The 19645-nt window shown below is 62.7% G+C and overlaps 2 protein-coding genes across 3 annotated transcripts in view; one reads left to right on the forward strand and one right to left on the reverse strand.

Annotated features, from left to right (window-relative positions):
* Positions 1-9294, forward strand: part of CACNA1H (calcium voltage-gated channel subunit alpha1 H) — a 59877-nt gene extending 50583 nt beyond the window's left edge. Inside the window, exons 25-35 of one of the 2 annotated variants that reach the window (XM_027612986.2) lie at positions 104-296; positions 850-867; positions 2235-2386; positions 3098-3207; positions 3367-3500; positions 3737-3807; positions 4965-5043; positions 6030-6151; positions 6254-6671; positions 6762-6925; positions 7515-9294. In XM_027612986.2, coding sequence (XP_027468787.2) covers positions 104-296; positions 850-867; positions 2235-2386; positions 3098-3207; positions 3367-3500; positions 3737-3807; positions 4965-5043; positions 6030-6151; positions 6254-6671; positions 6762-6925; positions 7515-8522 — 2469 coding nt within the window. In that variant the 3' untranslated portion in view covers positions 8523-9294. The remainder of the gene's footprint in view (positions 1-103; positions 297-849; positions 868-2234; positions 2387-3097; positions 3208-3366; positions 3501-3736; positions 3808-4964; positions 5044-6029; positions 6152-6253; positions 6672-6761; positions 6926-7514) is intronic. The other variant, XM_027612987.2, reaches the window with a different exon arrangement.
* Positions 9295-13729: 4435 nt separating this feature from the next.
* LOC113933006 (tryptase-like) lies at positions 13730-15521 on the reverse strand. The gene is made up of 6 exons (XM_027612651.1): positions 15506-15521; positions 15246-15306; positions 14912-15083; positions 14535-14800; positions 14210-14373; positions 13730-14045 (listed from the first exon to the last, which is right to left on the reverse strand). The coding sequence occupies exons 2-6, from the start codon at positions 15304-15306 to the stop codon at positions 13881-13883; spliced, it is 828 nt and encodes a 275-aa protein (XP_027468452.1). The 5' UTR covers positions 15506-15521; the 3' UTR covers positions 13730-13880.
* Between the last annotated feature and the right edge of the window lie 4124 nt (positions 15522-19645).

Raw genomic sequence — 19645 nt, forward strand, 5'->3', positions numbered from 1 at the left:
GCCATCTCTCTCAGGGCCCCATCTATGACCTCGGACTGCACGCGCCACCCTTGGGAAGAGGGGCCCAGGGGATGGGCACCCACATGTCACTTGTGTGCCGTAGCCCGTGCCCAACCACAACCCCTGGATGCTGCTGTACTTCATCTCCTTCCTGCTCATCGTCAGCTTTTTTGTGCTCAACATGTTCGTGGGCGTCGTGGTGGAGAATTTCCACAAGTGCCGGCAGCACCAGGAGGCCGAGGAGGCCCGACGGCGTGAGGAGAAGCGGCAGCGGCGGCTGGAGCGAAAACGCAGGAGTAAGGCGCTCTCAGGGCGGCGGTGGTGGGGGAGGGAGAGTCATCCCTTCCACCTGCGCGAGCCCCGTGCCTGTGGGACCTGGGTCCAGCCGAGAGGCGGGCTCCCGGCCCCGAGCCTGGCCCCGGCCTCCCTTGCCCATGGGTGTGGTGGGCACTCAGGCAGCATCTGTGCGTGCACGGCAGGCCTGGAGTCCCCTCCCCGATGGTCTGCACTGGGGCGTCCGGAGGAGCCAGGGCAGGGGAGGGCCACATGGCAGGAGGCAGGGGTCTCCTCCCAAACAGAACAGGACATGAATGAGACCCCCACTTTTCACTGCCCGTGGCTGTGGGGCAGGTTCGTACCCATGAGGGTTCTCACACCGCGGGAAGAGCGAGTAAAGCCATCAGAGTTAGACAGGGTCTTAGGGAAGTCCCAGCCGGCTTGTGGGCAAGGAGGGCGTCTGACGGGGGAGAGGGGGGGATCTGCTAAATGCCCCCACCCAGCCTGCCCCGCGTGGAGTGTTCTCGCCCCACCCCCCCGAGGCCAGCTCAGACCATCTCCTTGTCTTTCCAGGCACTTTCCCCAGCCCAGGTATCTGCCCCCACCCCCGCCCTGCATGTCTCAGCCCCCTTGCTTCTGCCAACCAGCGCATGGGGCTGTGGGCTGGCCTGGCCTCAGTTCTTCCGTGGCTGTGTGCAGAGGGGTGGACCTTGCAGGCTGGTGCCAGGCCTGCTGGGGTCCTTGCTGGGCGGGCACGAAATGGCTGGGATGGGCGCCAGGCTTCAGTGGGAGGGGAGAGGATTTGCTGGCTCACCTGCCCAGTGTCGGTGCTGCTGCTTCCAAGCTCGGGCCTGCCCCTCTGCCTGGCTGCACGCATGGCTGGTCCACTGCATTCTGGGACACCTGCCTGGTTGCAGCTCCTCCGCATCCTCGGCACTGGCCTGACCTGATGGGCTGCTGGCCTCCGGCTTTATGAGCTGAGCCCAGTTCTTCAGTGATGCACGCCAGCCCAAGGGGCATGAGGGTCCCAGGGAGGGGTTGGTCCCCATCAGCCCCTGTCCTCCCAGGCCCTGGGCCAGCCGGCCGGGGCAGCCCTAGCTCTTGCCACCCTGGGCACTGCCTGTGCAGGACTCTGTGGCCCAGGCGTGTCCCCATGTCCAGCGATGGCAGCTGCGCCCTGACCCAGTGCTCAGTGGACTTTGACAAGCTCTAAAGGAGTTACTGCAGACAGAACGTTTAGTGCAGGCAGAACCGTTGGGGGGTGCAGGACCTCCCCAGGTCATGGCCATCGTCGTCAGATGGACCAGAGGTCCGGCAGAGCCCAGACAACAGGCAGTGGCCACTGGTCTCTTGGAGGACAAGGAGGGGAGACACTGTGGGCCTGGTGACCGGGGGCAGCTCATGTCCAGACTGAGATGGAGCTGGTGGGCGGACCCCCCTGCCCTGTGACCACCGGGGCTGGGGACGGGACTGGCCCTGCCCCCAGGAAGGCCCCTGTCTGCTCAGTCTTCGTTCTCAGCATGTCTGCGCCCTGCCGTGAGCCCAGAAGAGTGGACCACAAGGGCCAGCTCGGGAGCACCTGGCAGGGTGGGGACCAAGCAGGGCCAGGTGGGGTCTCAGCTGCCTGGCCCATGCCTAGCACCTGTCCTGGGGCCAGGGCCCCCAGGAGATCAGACGGCGACCTGCTCCTGAGACCCACTCTTGCCCTGCCCCCCAGCCTGTGGTCCCAGCCAGCAACAGGAGCTGGACTGCCTGGGAGCCTCTTCTTTCCTAGAAGGGGCCCCCCTTCCTGGGAGAAATTATTTCCTCCAGGCTCAGGCGAGCGCCCTGTGTTTGAGCCCAGGGACCTCCCCCAGCAGTCCTGCGCTGCAGCCTCCCAGCAGACGAGCAGGGACATCCCAGTGCCACCAGGGCGCAGGCAGCCCCCACCCCAGCTCACGGACACCCTCTCCCTGCAGAGGCCCAGCGCCGGCCCTACTATGCCGACTACTCGCCCACCCGCCGCTCCATCCACTCGCTGTGCACCAGCCACTATCTTGATCTCTTTATCACCTTCATCATCGGGGTCAACGTCATCACCATGTCCATGGAACACTACAACCAGCCCAAGGTGGGGCTCGGCCCCTGGAGATGCCCGCCCAGCCTGCCTCCAGGACGGGCCACGGGGACACAAGCCTCGGGGCAGGGAGGGGGTGGACCTAGGTGGGGTTTGGTGCTCAGTGGGGTGGCCCGAATCAGAGCTGGTGGGGGGTCCTGGGTCTGCAGCTTGGTCCGAGCCCTCCCTGGGGTTTACAGGGTATGTGAAGCTGTGGTTTGAGCAAAGTGTCCTTTTTTTAAAACCGGTTGAAACTCCGAGGGCCCCCTACCCTGGAGCGCCCTCCCCACAGTGGTTCAGTCTGGAAACACTGGCTGTAGGAACATCCGTGAGTCCAGCTGCCCAGGAGCAAGCTGGGCAGGGGGCGGGCAGGTGGAAGGTGGTTAGCTTTTTATTTTACCCCCATTGTGTCTGTGTCCCCATTGTGTCTTGAAGAAGGGACGCCCCTCTCCCCCGGCAGAGGAAGGGAGTGGTCTCCGCTGGGTCTGGTGTGGCCCCGCCCCGGGCTGTGGGTGGGGGCCCGGTCGAGGTGGGGCGGGGGGTCTGCGCTGGGAGCAGTAGGTGTCCCCCACATGAGGGCTCAGAACATTACAAGGGTACCTCCAGGCCGCACCTCACAGGCCTGCCCCAGCCCCACACGCAGAGGAGAGGTGTGGGGCAGGCTGACCAGGACACAGGCACTACGGGCCGGGAGCCTCCGTCTGCAGCCTGACTCTCTGCTCACAGTCCCTGGACGAGGCTCTCAAGTACTGCAACTACGTGTTCACCATCGTCTTCGTTTTTGAGGCCATGCTGAAGCTCGTGGCTTTTGGGTTCCGGAGGTTCTTCAAGGACAGGTGTGTGGGGCAGGCGCCAGGGCCTGGAGAAGCCTCGGGGCGGGGTGGGGGGGCGCCTGAGAGCCACAGCCCTCCTCCCCTGGGCCGGCCGGAGTAGTGGCGAGGGATGTGCCCGGGGCGCAGGACGGAGGTGCTCAGCCCACCCACCACCCGCCCCAGGTGGAACCAGCTGGACCTGGCCATCGTGCTGCTGTCCATCATGGGCATCACGCTGGAGGAGATCGAGATGAACGCAGCTTTGCCCATCAACCCCACCATCATCCGCATCATGCGCGTGCTCCGCATCGCCCGCGGTAGGCGGCCTGCCTGTCCTTCCTTGCTGCCCAGAGGCTGGTGGAGGGCCCTGCTGCTGGGCTTCACAGCCCAGGCCCGGCATCCTTCCTCTGCTCACCCTGCAGCATCCGCCTGGGGACCGTGTGGGGGACGGGGAGTGTAAGGGATGGGGGTGGCCCATGGTCTCCCCCAGCAAAGGAGGGTTGGACCGGCGTAGGCCCCATGCTCCCTACTGATGCTCGGCTCTTGGCCTTAGTGCTGAAGTTGCTCAAGATGGCCACAGGCATGCGGGCTCTGCTGGACACGGTGGTTCAAGCCCTGCCCCAGGTAGGTCAGCAGCTCCAGGCCCCGTTCCGGCATCACCGCCCCGAGGGCGCGCATTACAGACTCCCCTAGAAGCACAAGGCATGGGAGGGCCTCGCTGGGTCATTCGCTCATGTAGTCTTCAGTCTTGTAAAAACTGCGGTAATCAGCCCACGTGTGCGGGGAGTAACTCAGCTGCACGGGCAGAGAAGGGCTGGGCGCTTTCTGGGTCTCGGCCCCTCTGGGGAAGGCTGGAAACCAGCGCCCCCTCCCCTGTCCAGTTCTGGATGTGGTGGGCAGAGGACTTGGCCCTGATGGGCTTGTCGGAGTTCAGAGGACCATGTGTTGGCCACGGGTCCCACTCCTCTTTGGAGCCAACTCAGGCTCCGCGTCCTCACTTCCTGCACTTACGGCCCTGATCCTGATCTTCCGTGGTCTCTTCAGCTGAAAGAGACTCATGATCCCATTTATGCTGTGCCCAGTCCCTCTGCCAACCCGCCCGGCCATCTGTCCATCTACCCTTGTGTCCATCTGTCCGTACATCCAGCCCTGCTAGCCTGTCGCCTGTCCCCCGTCCAGCCGCTCGCTCACCCCCACGCACCTCACACCCTCCCCCCTTCAGTTGGCCGCCACCAGTCCCCTCAGCAGCCCGCTCAGCCCGTGTCTGCGGAAGTGGCAGATGGGGAGGAGTAGGGGGACAGGTGCTGGAGAGGCAGGGTCACAGGAGGCACATGAGGATGGGGCGTCCTGCCGAGTGCAGTAGGAGGACAGGTTGGAAGAGTAATGAGCAAGCGGGGGCAGTCCCTGCTTTGTCTGCACCCATGGGGTCCCCGAGGCTGGAGATAGGCCCCGTGCAGAGTCCACCGGGGCCCCCGGGACACCCCTGGGGCTCTGAAGATCAGAGGCGCTACCGGCAGTGGGGTCTGCGGCCCAGGGTGCAGTGGGGGTGTGAGGAGAGCAGGGACAGAGGTGGGGGTGCGGGGGGGCTTTGGGTGTCGGGCAGAACAGGAGCCCCTGGGGGTCACAGCTCCAGTGCTGGGAGGGATGGGTCCAGAACAGGGCTCCAAGGCAGTGTCTGAGAGCCCGTGGGGAATGTGGGTGAGGGCAGCCCAGCGCCAAGTGCCCAGCGGGTGGGGGCTGAGGCGGCCCCTGACCTCATTCTGCTTCTTTTCCTTGTGTAGGTAGGGAACCTCGGCCTACTTTTCATGCTCCTGTTTTTTATCTATGCTGCCCTGGGGGTGGAGCTGTTTGGGAGGCTCGGTGAGTGTGCACAGCTTCCTGCATGTGCATGAGGCCCTTGGCGCGCCGGCCAGGCAGACGCGGAGCGTAGGCCTCCTGCCACATCTTCCCCCAGCCCAGCCCCCATCAGCCCTTCACTGCCCAAGACCAGCACGGACGGCAGACACACGTGGGAGCATCTGCACACGTTCACGCACGCACACGCACGCACGCTCAGCTGGGGGCACAAAGCCACGCGTGAGCATGAGAAGTATGCACAGGCCGTATGCACCCACAAACCCGTCCGTGCACGAGTCTCCCTGAGCTTCATGTGCTCCCCTGCCTCCTAATTGTCCTAATTGTCACCAAGAGTGTCCCTCATTCCTCAGGCCTGAGGCTCTGGGCAGGGAGCCGGTGGGGCTTCTGTCACCACCCGGCCCCTGCGGGATCTCTTGAGCACCTGGTCTAACTGAGCAGGCCCCAGGGCAGGCCCATCCACGAGGGGGCTGACGTGGCTCTCCCAGCTCAGGTCTGCCCAGAGCTCAGCAGCTGGTGCCCCAGACTCCAGGCCTCACGAATCCTGGCTTGGCCCATCATTCACCGTGCCTCCTACTCCAAGGCAGCCCTGTCCTGCTGCTGAGGCCTGAGAGTGTGCTGACCCCACAGGCAGGCCTGGGGAGCATGGGTGCCATCTGCTGGGGCTGAGCCAGAACCGGCTGCCACGGCAGGGTTGGCCTGTGTATCCAGAGACCGTGTCCATCTGGAAAGCCCCAGGTCTGAGGCCAGGGCTCCAGGCCAGGCCCAGAGGCCGCCTCCGCGGCTGCGAGAGGAGCAGTTCTGTCCCCACCCCACCCCCACCTCAAAAGGACACAGCCCCCACAGAGGCCAGGGCCCTTTACCACAGAGAGCAGGACCTTCTCCCCGGGGGAGGGCAGGGCCCGCAGTGGGTCAGCGTGGTCCCTGGGGCCTGGGGTGTGCACCACCCCTGCCGCACCCATGGGCTGACCGGACGAGGGTCTCCCCGGCAGAGTGCAGTGAGGACAACCCCTGTGAGGGCCTGAGCCGGCACGCCACCTTCTCCAACTTTGGCATGGCCTTCCTCACGCTGTTCCGCGTGTCCACGGGGGACAACTGGAACGGAATCATGAAGGTACTAGCCCGAGCCTGGCAGCGGCCCCCCCCACCAGCGGGCACCGCACGCGGGTGGGCGGGGCGCCCAGCACTGCCCTTCAGCCGCCCGCCCCACCCTCAGGACACGCTGCGGGAGTGTGCCCGCGAGGACAAGCACTGTCTCAGCTACCTGCCCGCCATCTCCCCCATCTACTTTGTCACCTTTGTACTGGTGGCTCAGTTCGTACTGGTGAACGTGGTAGTGGCTGTGCTCATGAAGCACCTGGAGGAGAGCAACAAGGAGGCCCGCGAGGACGCCGAGCTGGACGCTGAGCTGGAGCTGGAGGTGGCGCAGGGGCCGCCCGCCTGCCCCCGGCCCGCGGCCCAGCACGGCCCAGATGCCCCAGGCCTCCTGGTTGTGCGCAAGGTGTCGGTGTCCAGGATGCTGTCCCTGCCCAATGACAGTTACATGTTCCGGCCCGTGGCACCCGCCTCGGCCCCGCACCCGCACCCGCTGCGGGAAGCGGACGTGGAGACATGCTCGGGCGCAGCTGCCACAGGTACGGCCCCTCCAGGTGGCCCAGGGACTGGGGCCGGGCGGGCCTCAGGCAGGGTAGTGACCACTGAGGGCACTTGCTTTCCTGCCCCAGGCCCAGCGACTTCCGCACACTCTCCGCCTGTGGAGCCCTGCATCTCTCTCCAGGTCCCCTCAGCGGCCACACTCTCCCCGGCCAGGGACAGCGACACCCTCCATGCCCTGTCCCCTCGGGGCACAGCCCGCTCCCCCAGCCTCAGCCGGCTGCTCTGCAGACAGGTAGGAGAAGCTGGCCCAGTCCTGTAGCCCAGGCCTGGGGATTCCTCTGTGGTTCCCCCCCTATTTGAAGAGTGAGGGACAGGGACACCAGAGAAGAGAGTGGGAGCATGTCCCTGGAGCCTGAGACAAAGTGCAGGGCCCTGGGGATCATGTTTCCTCCTCAGGCGGCAGCCTCAGTGCCTTGCAGCACCCCGAGCCTTGCCTGCACCCACAGACCTCCCTCCAGCCCCATGGCCTCGTACCCTCTCCTTCCCCCTGACCCCTGTCCTTGGGGTGGTGGTGGGCAGGGTGAGGCTCTGCCCACAGGAGTTCAGGTCCCCAGCCCTCTGTCCTCACCGTCCCACGGCATGATCGGAGCTGGTGGTGAGCATCTGGCAGGCTGGTCCCGAGCGGTGTATTCAGCACGGGTGGGGCTGGGGCACAGAGCATCCCCCCCAGTGGCTCCCAGCCACATCTCAACCTGATTCCTAGGCTCGGGGGTCATAAGCCCAACCTGGGGCTTCTCTGGCGAGCGCCGTTCACATCCCTGGCTGCCGACTGGGTTCTGCCTGGCTTTGTTCCTCATCGGATCCTGGGTCCTTCCTTGCAGGAGGCCATGCACACCGACTCGCAGGAAGGGCACGTTGACGGCCCCAGGGACAGCGGCCTGGGCTGGGGGGAGCCTGGCAGGAAGACCCCCGTGAGGCAGGCGTCCCTGGGGGCCTCCATACGGTCCCCACCCCGGTCCCCGCGGCCCAGCAGTGTCCGCACCCGCAAGCACACTTTCGGGCAGCGCTGCGTCTCCGGCAGGCCACCAGCCCCAGGAGGGGAGGAGGCTGAGACCCCGGATCCTGCCGATGAGGAGGTCAGCCATATCACCAGCTCGGCCCTGAGCCCCTCAGCCTCGCCCGCTGCCCGAGGAGGGGGAGGCAGTGACCCGGACCTGCGGAGGTTCTACAGCGTGGACGCCCAGGGCTTCCTGGACCAGCCTGGCCACGCAGATGAGCAGAGGCGGTCCTCCGGGGAGCAGGGGGGTGGGGAAGGCCACCCAGAGGCCAGGGAGGCGAAGGCTCGGGCCCCAGAGGCCGAGCCAGCCTTGGGGGCACGCAGGAAGAAGAAGATGAGCCCGCCCTGCATCTCTGTAGACCCCCCTGTGGAGGACGAAAGCACGGCTCGGGCCCCAGTGGCCGAGGGCAGCAGCACCACTCTGCGGCGGCGGACCCCGTCCTGTGAGGCCACACCACACAGGGACTCCCTGGAGCCCGTGGAGGGGGCAGGGGTGGACCCTGCCACCAGGGGGGAGCGTCGGGCCCAGGCCCCCTGCCGTGCAGAACACCTGACCGTCCCCAACTTTGCCTTTGAGCCGCTGGACGCGGGGGGCCCTGGCGGAGACCCGTTTTCAGATGGTGGCCACAATATGGCCCCAGAACCCAGGGCTTCCTTCTCAGGGGCCACGGTGCCTCCTGAACCCCACAAAACCGAGCCTCCCATGCCCTCCAGTGACCTCCCAGAGAAGGGGCGGGGGCTGCACCTCAAAGTCCTCCAGACCCCCCCAAAGAAAGCAGGGTCTCCCCCAGCCACCCCCACCCCAGGTAACAGTGTAGACAGGCCCGTGTAGCTCAGGGCATGGTGCCACACAGGTTTTAGCAGTGGGGTTGGGATGCACCCAGCGGGGTGGCGGCCCCGGGCAGGGCTGTGCGTGGACCCCAGCACGGGCCCCGCCGCGTCAGGCCCGCGAGGCCGCCCGGGGAGGGAGGCAGACACTGGGTCTAGGCAAAGCAGAACAGGGAGGAGCCCCTCAGCCTGCGAGCCTCCATCTGGTGGATTCAGGTTTGGGTTTTTCCGAGTTTCATCACCGTGGTCTGAGGCTGTGCCAGCGCCCCGTCAGGGGTCCCCTGATAGCCGCTGTGTCCCCGTGACAGGGATCAGGAAACGACCAGAAGGAGGCAGTCCGAGGCTACCCAGCAGAGCCCCGTTCTCACACCCACTTATTTTTCTAGGGAACACGTGCTTGGGGCCACCTGTGCCCTCCTGGGTGGCAGCTTGGTCCCTGAGGCCGCCACAGCCACACTCACTGTCCCTCAGTCTGAGTTCTCACCTGTCCGTCCCCACTCCTCATCACTGTCTCCCCAGCTCCCCTCCAGGCCCACGCCCCACCATTCTGCCCTCGGGTATTCCAGACGCGCCCGTATCGCGGGGGCGTGGGGTCCGTGCAATAAAGTCCCCCGCCGCTGCCGGCGGCCCCGCCTGTGCCCGGGCTGAGCGGTGCTTGCCGATGCCCCTGCGTCTTGTGGACCTTTCTTTTATAAATTCAGGTTAAACGTTGCAATAATCTGATACAGGAAATTTGGCTTCTTAAGGGAAGGGGCAGTGGGGTGGGGGGCCAAGCAAATGGAATAAATATTAACTTATTTAAGAAATGCGTTGTATTATCACCGGCAGGATCCGTATTCCCGCATGGGAGCGCAGCCAGCCTGTTGCCTTGCCGGGAGCAGGGCTGGGTGATGTGGGCCTGCGGCCGGCTCCAGCACCAGCCCCAGGGTCCCTGCAGAGGTTCGGCCTGTCCCCTCTGGTGGCCGAGGGAGGAGCCAAGTTCACAGCCCTGACTTTTGACCGGTCCGGCGCCCTGCTGGCCTCTCAGGGTCCAGGGCTCGTGTGAGGCATGAGAGCAGGTACAGATGGGCCCAGACAGGGTAGAACTTGGGATCCCTCGAGAGTTCCACCGGTGATGGCTGTGACCATGCTAGCTGGTGGCCAAGCCCAGTATAGACCAGCTCCAGGGTGGGGTCCAGGCCCTTCCCTTCCAGCCACGTAGCAAAGCAGGAGCCCGCCGTGGCCCACCATAGCCTCCTCCAGGGTGGTCTGAGTGGTGGGAGGCCCCACCTGGCTGAGGCCAGAGCCCCTCTGCTCTGACCCCGGTGGGCAGGGCGAACACCAGGGCCTACAGGGTCTCCTTCTCGTCTCAGCCCCCACGTTCACCCCAATCTCTCGGCCCACAGCTCCCCTGGGGCCAGGGTGTCCAACTGAGGGGCTCCAGCTCCATGATTGATTGGAAAAGTGACCCTAGCTGGAGGTCCACAGAATTTGCAGATGCCCCCTGCCCTCCCCCACAGCTGCTCACTGGGTCCCCCACCAGGCACAGCCAGCTGAGCAGGAGGCCAGGGTCCCAGGTCCATGATGTCCGTATTCTGCAGGGTTGGGGGGCTGCCCTGAGCCCTGCATGTGCTTGGCCTGAGGTGGGTCAGGGAGGGCTATACACCTGCTGTGCAGGGCAGGAGGGCAGAGGAGGGGCTGAGGGGCAGGCCCCACCTGCTCCTTCTGTGCACCCCGAAGCCCTGGACCTCATCTCCCTTTGTCCCCCCCATGCATCCTGTCACCTGGCGATAAGTGGCCGGCTCAGGGACACACAGACCACAGCAGGACCAGGTCAGATCCAAGGTGCCCTGTGGGCAAACCCACGTTGTTTTCTCCTCACCCGGGCAGGGGTGGGGATCAGTGCTCCCCACGTCCAGGAAGCCACCGCCAGACTCCCTGTCCCCACACCCAGCCCGTGTTCCCGTGGTCTCCACCACAGATCAGATGGGCACAGTGCCCAGCTGTCCGGCTCAGGTCAGGCCCTTCCTAACCGTCCTCTGTGTGGCTGGGGCCTCATGACTGAGCCGATTAGGGGCCCTGGGAGGGGCTGGACTTGCCTGCACCCGCCCCCAGCTCCCTGCCCAGCTCCAGGTCACAGGCCAGGTGGGACCTCCAGGTCAGCGATCCCCTCTTAGAGGTGGGGAAACTGAGGCATGGGGTGGTTGTGTGACGATCTTCCAGGATGTGGCTTCTCGGGCTACACACGTCTCCCTCCTGCCGGGAGCTGAGGCTCAAAAGGCGTGTTCAGCGTTTGTCCTGATGAAGGACAACAGTGGCGTGGCCTCCATGTGCAGAGTCTGCTGAGTCCACCATCGCCCCACAGCTGGAGGGTGGGCCTCGGGGAAGGGGGACCTGACCCTGTCAGCCTGGTGGGGGTGGCAGCAGTGTTAGGCCCAAGCCACCCCTCTTGGAGCCCAGCGGCCCTGATGTCACCCAGTGTCGGGGAGCAGGGCAGGTCTGGAGGAGCCCAGCCCCTGACTCCTGAACCCCCAGTGTCATCCCGGGGTCAGGGCCCTCACCTGTCCTGGCTCAGTTCGCCTCCCCTAGTGGGGACCCATCTCCCCACCTGTACCCCTCCACTCGGCTCCCGAGGGGTGTCCTGTCCCGAGGTGCCCTCCCCCCTGGCCCTGGGGATACCCTTCCAGCCCGGCAGGGTCTCCTGTCGCCCAGTGAAGGTAATGGGAGGGTCGGCCCCGTAGGTCCGCTCAGGCTCAGCCTGCCCTCCGCGGAGGGCGGCCTGACTTTCCTGATACAAGGTCTCTCACCTGCCCCTGCCTGAGTGGGGCTGCGTTCCTCAGCTCCCTGGGCCAGATAGGGGAAGCCGGGGGGTCTGAGGCCCCCTCCCCACGCCCCAGGTTGGGACCCTCACCCACATCTCAAGGAATCCAGGGGCTTCCAGATCTCGTCCCTTGGTCTCTCCCCTGCACAACATGCTCTTAAGAAAGTCTTAAGTGTAGGGGCGCCTGGGGGGTGCAGGTGGTTGAGCCCCCGACCCTTGGTTTCGGCTCAGGTTGTGATCTCAGGGTGGTGAGATCGACCTCCAGGACAGCTCCGCACTCAGCGGGGAGTCTGCTGGAGATCCTCCCTCTCCCTCTGCCCTTCCCCCATCATTCTCTCTCTCTCTCAAATAAATAAATCTTAAAAAAAAAAAAAAAAAGCCTGAGTGTACGTATATGAGGCTGGCATCGAGGGGGTGAGGTGGGGGGCGGGGAGAAGGAGGGAGGTTTCCAGGTTCTTATCTTCATGGTCTTAGGATGGGCAAGTATAATGGCTGTCATTAAAGAAATCAAAGCTAAGGGGCGCCTGGGTGGCTCAATCGTGAAGGGTCTGCCTTCGGCTCGGGTCATGATCCCAGGGTCCTGGGATCGAGCCCTGCATCAGGCTCCCTGCTCGGCGGGAAACCTGCTTCTCCCTCTCCCACTCCCCCTGCTCGTGTTTCCTCTCTGTCTCTCTCTCTCTCTCTCTCTGTGTCAAATAAATAAATAAAATCTTTTTTAAAAAAAATCAAAGCTAAAAAGGGAAAACGGAAGAGGTTGAGCACGTCATCTGTCATGGTGGTTCCATCAGAGTGAGGGCTCTGTGGGTGTCAGACCACGCAGACCAGGCCCCACTGCCTTCCTGTGTCCTGGGATGGCTCCCGGTGGCCCTCTGTCCCCTGGCACCCCCATCCCCCGCACTCCTGTGTCCCCCACCCTGGACAGGCTTCAGGAACAGAAGTCAGGGCTGGAGAAGGAAGCTGCTGGATCATTTCAGAATCTCCCCTGCTAAGGACAGGGGTCATTTCTAGAGACTCCATAGATTAAACGTGTATCTTTGCATCTGACAAGTGGGAGGAGAGAGGTGAATGTTGATCTCGAAAGTTCTGGCCTGAAGAGCCCAGAAAACTCCCGAAAAGTTGGTGTTGATTTAGTTCTCCATATGTTCATGTGCGTAATTGTGTCTAAACAGAAAAGCTGAGGGCTGGGAGAACACAGACTTCCAAAGGCAAATGTTAGCACCCTACTTTATAGAATGACCCGAAAATGAACGAAGAACCTGCAACTCAGAATTACCTAATTGGCGGAGGACAGTTTGCACAAGCGGCCGTCAATTCCCAGTGGGCCTGGAGGGCAGCACTCCGCTCGGGGCGGGTCGGCCAGTGGCAGTCCCTGTCGGGCAGACCTGGCTTCCGGAAAACAGGCCGCAAGGCTGCCAGGAGCCTGAGGAGCTGCCGCGACGCAGGCCTGCGTGCTAAGAAGCAATCCTGAGTGTGAGGCAGCTCAACATAGGAAACACGCCTGCGTGTCACCCTAGAACATCCACAGGTGGGCCAACTGTGTGCCGGGGGGAGGGGGAGGGGCTCCGATGTCCCTGTGCTGCACGTGGACAGCATTCCCCCTCCCCCGCTGAGGGCAAGGGTTCCACCTGTCGAAGGGACTCCCGTCATCAAAACTCATGAAAATACAAACTACACGCTGAATGAGATGCCACCACCCAGTCCAGCGTGGAGGTCTGCAGGGTGGGGTGGAATGGGCGCTCTCCCTTCCACTGTGGGAGGCGGGGGGGGGACGTGTGAAAGCCCGTGGCCTCGTCTAGAGAGTGGAGGACATGCAGGCCCCAGACCCCAGCAGCCCCCTGCCCGCACACGCTGCAGACACTGGGGCGTGGGCACGGGAATGACCACAGCCACTTGGTCCTAAGACCCCGAACGCGGACAGCCCAAGCAGGCACAGCAGGAGTGGGCACGGCCGTGACACGTAACCGTGTGCGGGGAAAGCGAGCCTCCAGGGGGCGTCACGCTCGATGACACTCAGCCAAAGGTGAGCATGAGGCCCAACGCCCCACCTTCCCCGTGGATGCGCGGTGTCAGCAGGGGGATGGCGGTGCACAGGAGGAGGGGGGACAGGGGTGTCGGGGTGGTGCCCACTCTCAACCCCATCTCAGTGCCTGGGTGTCCCTAGAAACATCTTTTCAATGGTCCACATTGCTCTCCCTGTCCCAAATGCAAGATGTCACTCCCCAAGAGAAGGAAGCCATGAGCTGAGAATGGGCTCTTGTCCGAGGGGCTGGGCAGGGGTCATCTCACAGCAACCCCCACAGCCCGTGCTCAGGCCCCATGGTGACAGCAGCTACACCAGGCTGTGCCCTGGACCCCTTCCCTCCCCCTCGGTGACCCGCACAACCAGAGCTGCAGTGACAACCATGTCTGCTTCCGTGCACTTTAATGAGGATTCGTGCCCACCAGGGGCTCCCTGGATAGGGCACGGGGAAGGTGGGCAGAAGGACACCGCCTGGGCAGTGGTGTGGGACAGTCATGGGCTTTCTTCTCCACCAATCCAGGTGGCAGCTCCAGGGCCTGGGCTCAGGGCTCTTTGGGAACATACTGGCGGATCCAGTCCAGGTAGTAGGTGACCCGGGTGTAGATGCCAGGCCTGTTGGGCTGAGCGCAGCCATCACCCCAGCTGACCACGCCTGCCTGCAGCCAGGTGCCCCTCACCTTGCAGACCAGGGGCCCTCCAGAGTCTCCCTAGAGAGGGGACAGCTCAGTGGGGGCTCGTGAGGCAGGGCGGGTGGGGGCTGTGGGGGAGGACGTGAGGGCCCACCTGGCAGGAGTCACCCTGGGGGGGACAGGTCAGTGGGGGCTCGTGAGGTGGGGCAGGCGGGGGCTGGGGGGGGCAGGCACGGGCCCACCTGGCAGGAGTCCTTCTTCCTGTTCCCAGCACACAGCATGTCCTCACGGATGATCTGTATCTTGTCCCCCGTGTTGAGGCCAAGGTGGTACTGCATGTCACAAATGCTGTTTTCCACAATGGGCACCTTCACCTGCTTCAGGGGGAACGGCGGTGGGAGGGGCGCTGGGGAGAGAGGCGAGCATGCGGCGTCAGGAGGGAAAGCCACCCGTGCCCTGAGCAGGCCCCTGGGGACCCTGACCCCCCCCGGGGGGGTCCCAGAGGCTGGGTCAGGGATGTGACCCGCCCCTGCTCACCCCAGCCCTCCCTCTGGTCCTGATGCTCACTTCCACTGTTCACATCCCCCCAGCCTGTCACCCAGCACGGTGTCCCCGTGGGGAAGGTCTCCAAGGCAGAGGGCAGGGTGACCAGCTGGACGTGGGGGGAGATGTTGACAGGGTCCTCAAGCTCCAGCAGGGCAATATCTGCCCCATTCTCGATTATGTAGTAGTCAGGGTGCGTGATGACTCGGTTGACGGGCAGCAACCTGTCCTGGTAGTAGAGGTGCTGCTCCCTCAGCTGCACCCTGATTTCTGCAGGATACGTGACGGCCCTGGGGAGAGCAGGCAGCCACTCAGGGGGCCTGAGTAGGCTGCTGGCCCCCCCGGGGGTGTGGGTGGAGCCCCAGCCCCGCCCAGCCCCACCAGGCCCCAGGGCCACTCACGGTCCCACGCAGTGCGCTGCTGTCAGCACCCACTGTGGGTGGATGAGGGAGCCCCCACAGATGTGCTTCCAGTACCCGTGGTGGACTCTCAGGCTCACCTGCCAGGGCCACCTGTTCCCAGGGGCTTCCTGGCCCCCTACGATGCCCATTCGCTCCAGCGCCTGGCCTGAAGCTGGGGTCAGAGGAGCCGTTAGCACAGGCACAGCCTGGCCCCGGGCTCAGCTGTTCCCTGTGGCCCCATGACCCCAGGCTTCTCGGCACCCGTCCACCCAATCATCACGGGGTATGTAGGGTGAGGGGGCAGGGACAGGGCTGGACCACGGTCAGGACTCACCAGGGGACGCACGGACCAGGCTCCCCAGGAGGGGCAGCACCAGCACCGGGAGACTCAGCATCTGAAAGGAGCAATGTGGGGGGGGCAACAGGGCCAGGCTGGGGTCTGCAGGGTACGGCGTGCAGATGGAGTGGGGCCCCCCGGGATCAGGGGGTCGGTCAAGGCCTGGGGGTCTGGGTTTCGATGCTCTGGATCTGGGGCTCCTCTCCTCTGCTCCACAGCAGCACCCAGATGTTGGGCTCTCGGGGTGGGGGGCTTACCTTGTCCAACCACTGCTGCTATGAACCCAGCCCACTCTCCCCTGCCCATTTATCCTTCCTGGCCAGGAGGCGGTCAGAGGAGGGGCCTTGCGTCCTCCAATCCAGAGTGAAGGAAGTGGATGATTCAGATGAAGTTCGTCATACGACATGTGTCCACACCACCCAGACGTCCATCTGGGTGTCCACAGGCCCCAAGGGTGGGTGTACAGCCAAGCAGAGGACGAGTCAGCCCCCCCCCCGAGGGGGGCATGGCTTCCTAGGCTCTGGATGGCTAACATGCCTACCAGTCTGCATGCAGTTGCTGCCGGCTCCCCTCTGTGGATCGGGGCTCCCACGTCCTGCCTGGACTGGGAACGGGGTGTTTGAGTGTCCCTCCCTTTCTCGGCAGGCTGATCCCTGGCCCTGAGGCAGCTTTCCTTCCAGGTATGCCTCTCCTCTGCCCAGATGTAGAGCGAGGATGCCCTCAGGAGGCCTTCAGGTATGGCTGCACCCAGGGACGGTGGTGCTGTCCTCACTATGTGACCTGTCTCCCCCAGGGAAGTTCATGTCCATGGGCTACCCTCAGAGGAGCAGGGAGGCACCCAGGGACAGTGTCCCCCTCCCCACATCTCTGCATGTCCTCTGCATCTTCCCTTCCAGGGCGGGGCTGACATGCACCCCCCAAATCACACGAGGAAACTGCCTTGGGCAGGACCGAGCCAAGTGCCTCCACACAGGAAGGGGCCCTGCTGTCCCCACCCAGGATGTCAGGCCCAATTCCTCGGGAACCCCACAACGCCCGCCCCTGGCTGCTCTTAGTAGGGTGGCCATCTCAGTGCCATCAGCGGTGGGGGGGGCAGATGGAAGTGACAATGAGATAACCACCCCCTGGACACTGCCCCCACCAGGCTCCACAGCCAGGGCCAACGCCCACCCCGCCTGTCCACCTGCCCACCTCCTCCCTCTCCCCTGGGCCTATTAGTCACTGCGGCCTCCTGCCGACCTCCCCACCTCATGGCCCCTGGGCCCCCTGCAGCCCCTACGCTGCCATCAGCGTGGCCCCTCCCCTAGGGGAGCCTTGCCCTGCCCCCACCCTGCCTGGACAGCAGCCTGGCTCTGCGTGGCTCAGCGGCATCTCTCCAGGTGGCCAGTGCACAGTCCCGGTCCTCTCCAGATTTAGGGTTAGTTGTCTGTTCTGTGACCTCAGTTCTCTGATTCTCTGACCATTGAAAAGATGTTTCTAGGGACACCCAGGCACTGAGATGGGGTTGAGAGTGGGCACCGCCCCGACACCCCCGTCCCCCCTCCTCCCACGCACCATCACCCCCCCCCGCTGACACCGCGCATCCACGGGGAAGGTGGGGCATTGGGCCTCATGCTCACCTTTGGCTGAGTGTCATCGAGCGTGACGCCCCCTGGAGCCTCACTTTCCCCGCACACGGTCACGTGTCACAGCCATGCCCACTCCTGCCGTGCCCGCTCGGGCTGTCCACGTTCGGGGTCTTAGGACCAGGTGGCTGTAGTCATTCTTGTGGAGCTCCTGCAGATCCCCTGCTGCTGTAGAGAACACACACCCTCTGGCCGAGGAAACCGTCCACTTCTGTTCTCAGACTTCAGTCCCCAGAGGGCTGTGTTCCCCACAACCATCCCGTTTCATCTTAGGGACACCCCCATATCCCATACCGGCCAATCGCAGAACTTTGTGGTCCTCCCTCGTGTCCGTACGCAGAAGACTGCCATCTGGGTTCCTAGGGCTGTGTCTCTGTCTGTGATGGCTCCCTAGACCAGATTCCCAGAGAACCCCTGGTGGCTATGCCACATTATTTCTAGAAAGACCACTCCAGTTTCTCCTCCCCGCCGTCCTGGACCTCAGTGCTCCCTCCATCAATGGCCAACAACCAGGAATCTTTGCTCAACCGAAACTTCTCCTGCGCACTTCCTTGCAAAATCCAGTTTAGCAAGAGCCCCTGCCTTTGGCACCTGATCACCCTCCACATCTGATGACAGTTCTTCACTCCCCACCCTGGTACTCGATGGCGTGCAGGAGCCCCCATCGGTTGGTTCAGCAAGAATTCCCCAGATGTCTCCTCTTACTAAGTTCCCATTCAGAAACCCCTGCACCTTGGCTATATGTCCCTACTTGTCTCTGCTTTACTCAGAATGGAGTCCAGTCCCACCCTTGTTGCCATGGTCCTGCAGAAAATGTGCTCTCTCCACTGTAACTCTGAATCCAACACTGGATACAAATGTGACACATAATGTATCATGAGCCAAGGGTAAACCATGATCTGTGATAGGTAACGTAATACATATGATTGGGAAGACAGTATACAATAGAGGTATTACTTGCTACGTTGTGGGAAAAAAGCACAGGAGATACTCAATTTTTAATGTATTTTTATATTTTTTTAATTTTTAAGTAGGCTCCACACCCAACATGGGGCTCGGACTCACAACCCTGAGATTAAGAGTTGCACGCTCCACCCACTGAGCCAACCAGGCACCCCTAGATGCTCAATTTTTGAAGTTTTTTGGTAACAAATAGCATGCTTCTGCTGTTTCCATTTGAGAGTTGTGCCCGTCTCAATTCTGGGGGAGCTGGGAGCTTCCCTGTGTCGCTCAGTGGCTTGTCTCCTCTGGCAGCTCTGCCCCTCCTTTGTCAATTTGAGTTCTAGGCTTCTTTTCATCTTTTGGAGATCTTCAATTAAATGAATGCATTTACACTTAGTTTTTCACAGTTGCTGGAAACGGTTTTGTTTGCTTTTTGAAGTTGGAGGTGTTTGTGTTTATAGACTGCAGATTTAATTATTATTCATTCGCATGTACACACAAGGTTTGCCTTTAATCCTTCTAGAACTGATCTCCATGTCAAGTGAGGCTCTTGGACCACCAGGGCAGGAGCCTTCTTCACCTGTCCACCTCCAAACTCCAAACCCTTCCTCAGCCCCAGCTCCCGCTGTCACTGCAGCCCACCAAGGGATGGGGACAGAGGAGTACCAGGAGTCCAACTCCCAAAGCATGGGAGACCCAGGGCCCTGGCTCTGCACAGTCAGACTCTCCTCTCGACTGCCCACTGATAGGAAACCTCTTATAGGGGAGGCACACAGGCTGCTCCTTTTCCCTCTTAATCTAGAAGTTATTTTTAATTACAAATGTAGTACGTGCCCACTGCAAACTCTTGATGGATACAGATGTGTTAAGACAAGAAAACAAGAAATCTGTCTTCCTTCCTCCTTCCCCCATCTCACCCAGGGGTAATCATTGTCCATAGTCAGGGGATGATGACTTCTAGAATTTTCTTTTTTTTTTTTTATAAGATTTTATTCATTTATTTGAGAGAGAGAGAATGAGAGAGAGAGAGAGAGAGTACATGAGAGGGGGTAGAGGCAGAGGGAGAAGCAGACTCCCCGCTGAGCAGGGAGCCCGATGCGGGACTCGATCCCGGGACTCCAGGATCATGACCTGAGCCAAAGGCAGTCGCTTAACCAACTGAGCCACCCAGATGCCTGACTTCTAGAATTTTCTTAGGCCTGTTTAGGCCCTGGGCTGGATGAAGTGTGGAGGGAAGGGCATTTCAGGAAGAAAGGCTCAGTGGGGACAGGATGGGTTTGGTAAGACAGGATTAGGCTCCTTCAAGCCCAGAGCTGCAGACCCAAGCAGGCCTGGGGCCAGGGAGGGGAGCAGGGCAGGGGGTGAGCCTACACCTGGGGTGTCCCCGTATCCCTGAAAACCATACCCACACAGCCCAGCTCCTGTTCACAGATACAGGTAAGCCCTGCTCAGACCAGGAAGGGTCAGGGCCGAAGCGCAGCCTGAGCCAAGCGAGCAGCTACTGTGAAGGTGGGAGCAAGGAGGAGGGGTCCTCCTGAAGGGCCTCCACACAGGCCCACAGAAGCCACATCCACTGGGCGACAGGAGACCCTCCGGCCAGGAGGGCATCCGGGGGCCAGAGCAGGGAGGCATGCGGGGATAGAACACCCTGTGCCTTGGTTTGCTCTCCTGTCAAAGGAGACAAGGGGCACGGTGTTAGAGATGTGGAGGGGCCACATAGATGGTCTTTGGAGTTTCTTTCTGAAGCGGAGGGCGGGTGCAGGCAAGTCCAGCCCCTCCCAGGGCCCCTAATCGGCTCAGTCATGAGGCCCCAGCCACACAGAGGACGGT

This window comes from Zalophus californianus, chromosome 10 (assembly GCF_009762305.2).
Source record: "Zalophus californianus isolate mZalCal1 chromosome 10, mZalCal1.pri.v2, whole genome shotgun sequence".
Classification (NCBI taxonomy): domain Eukaryota; kingdom Metazoa; phylum Chordata; class Mammalia; order Carnivora; family Otariidae; genus Zalophus; species Zalophus californianus.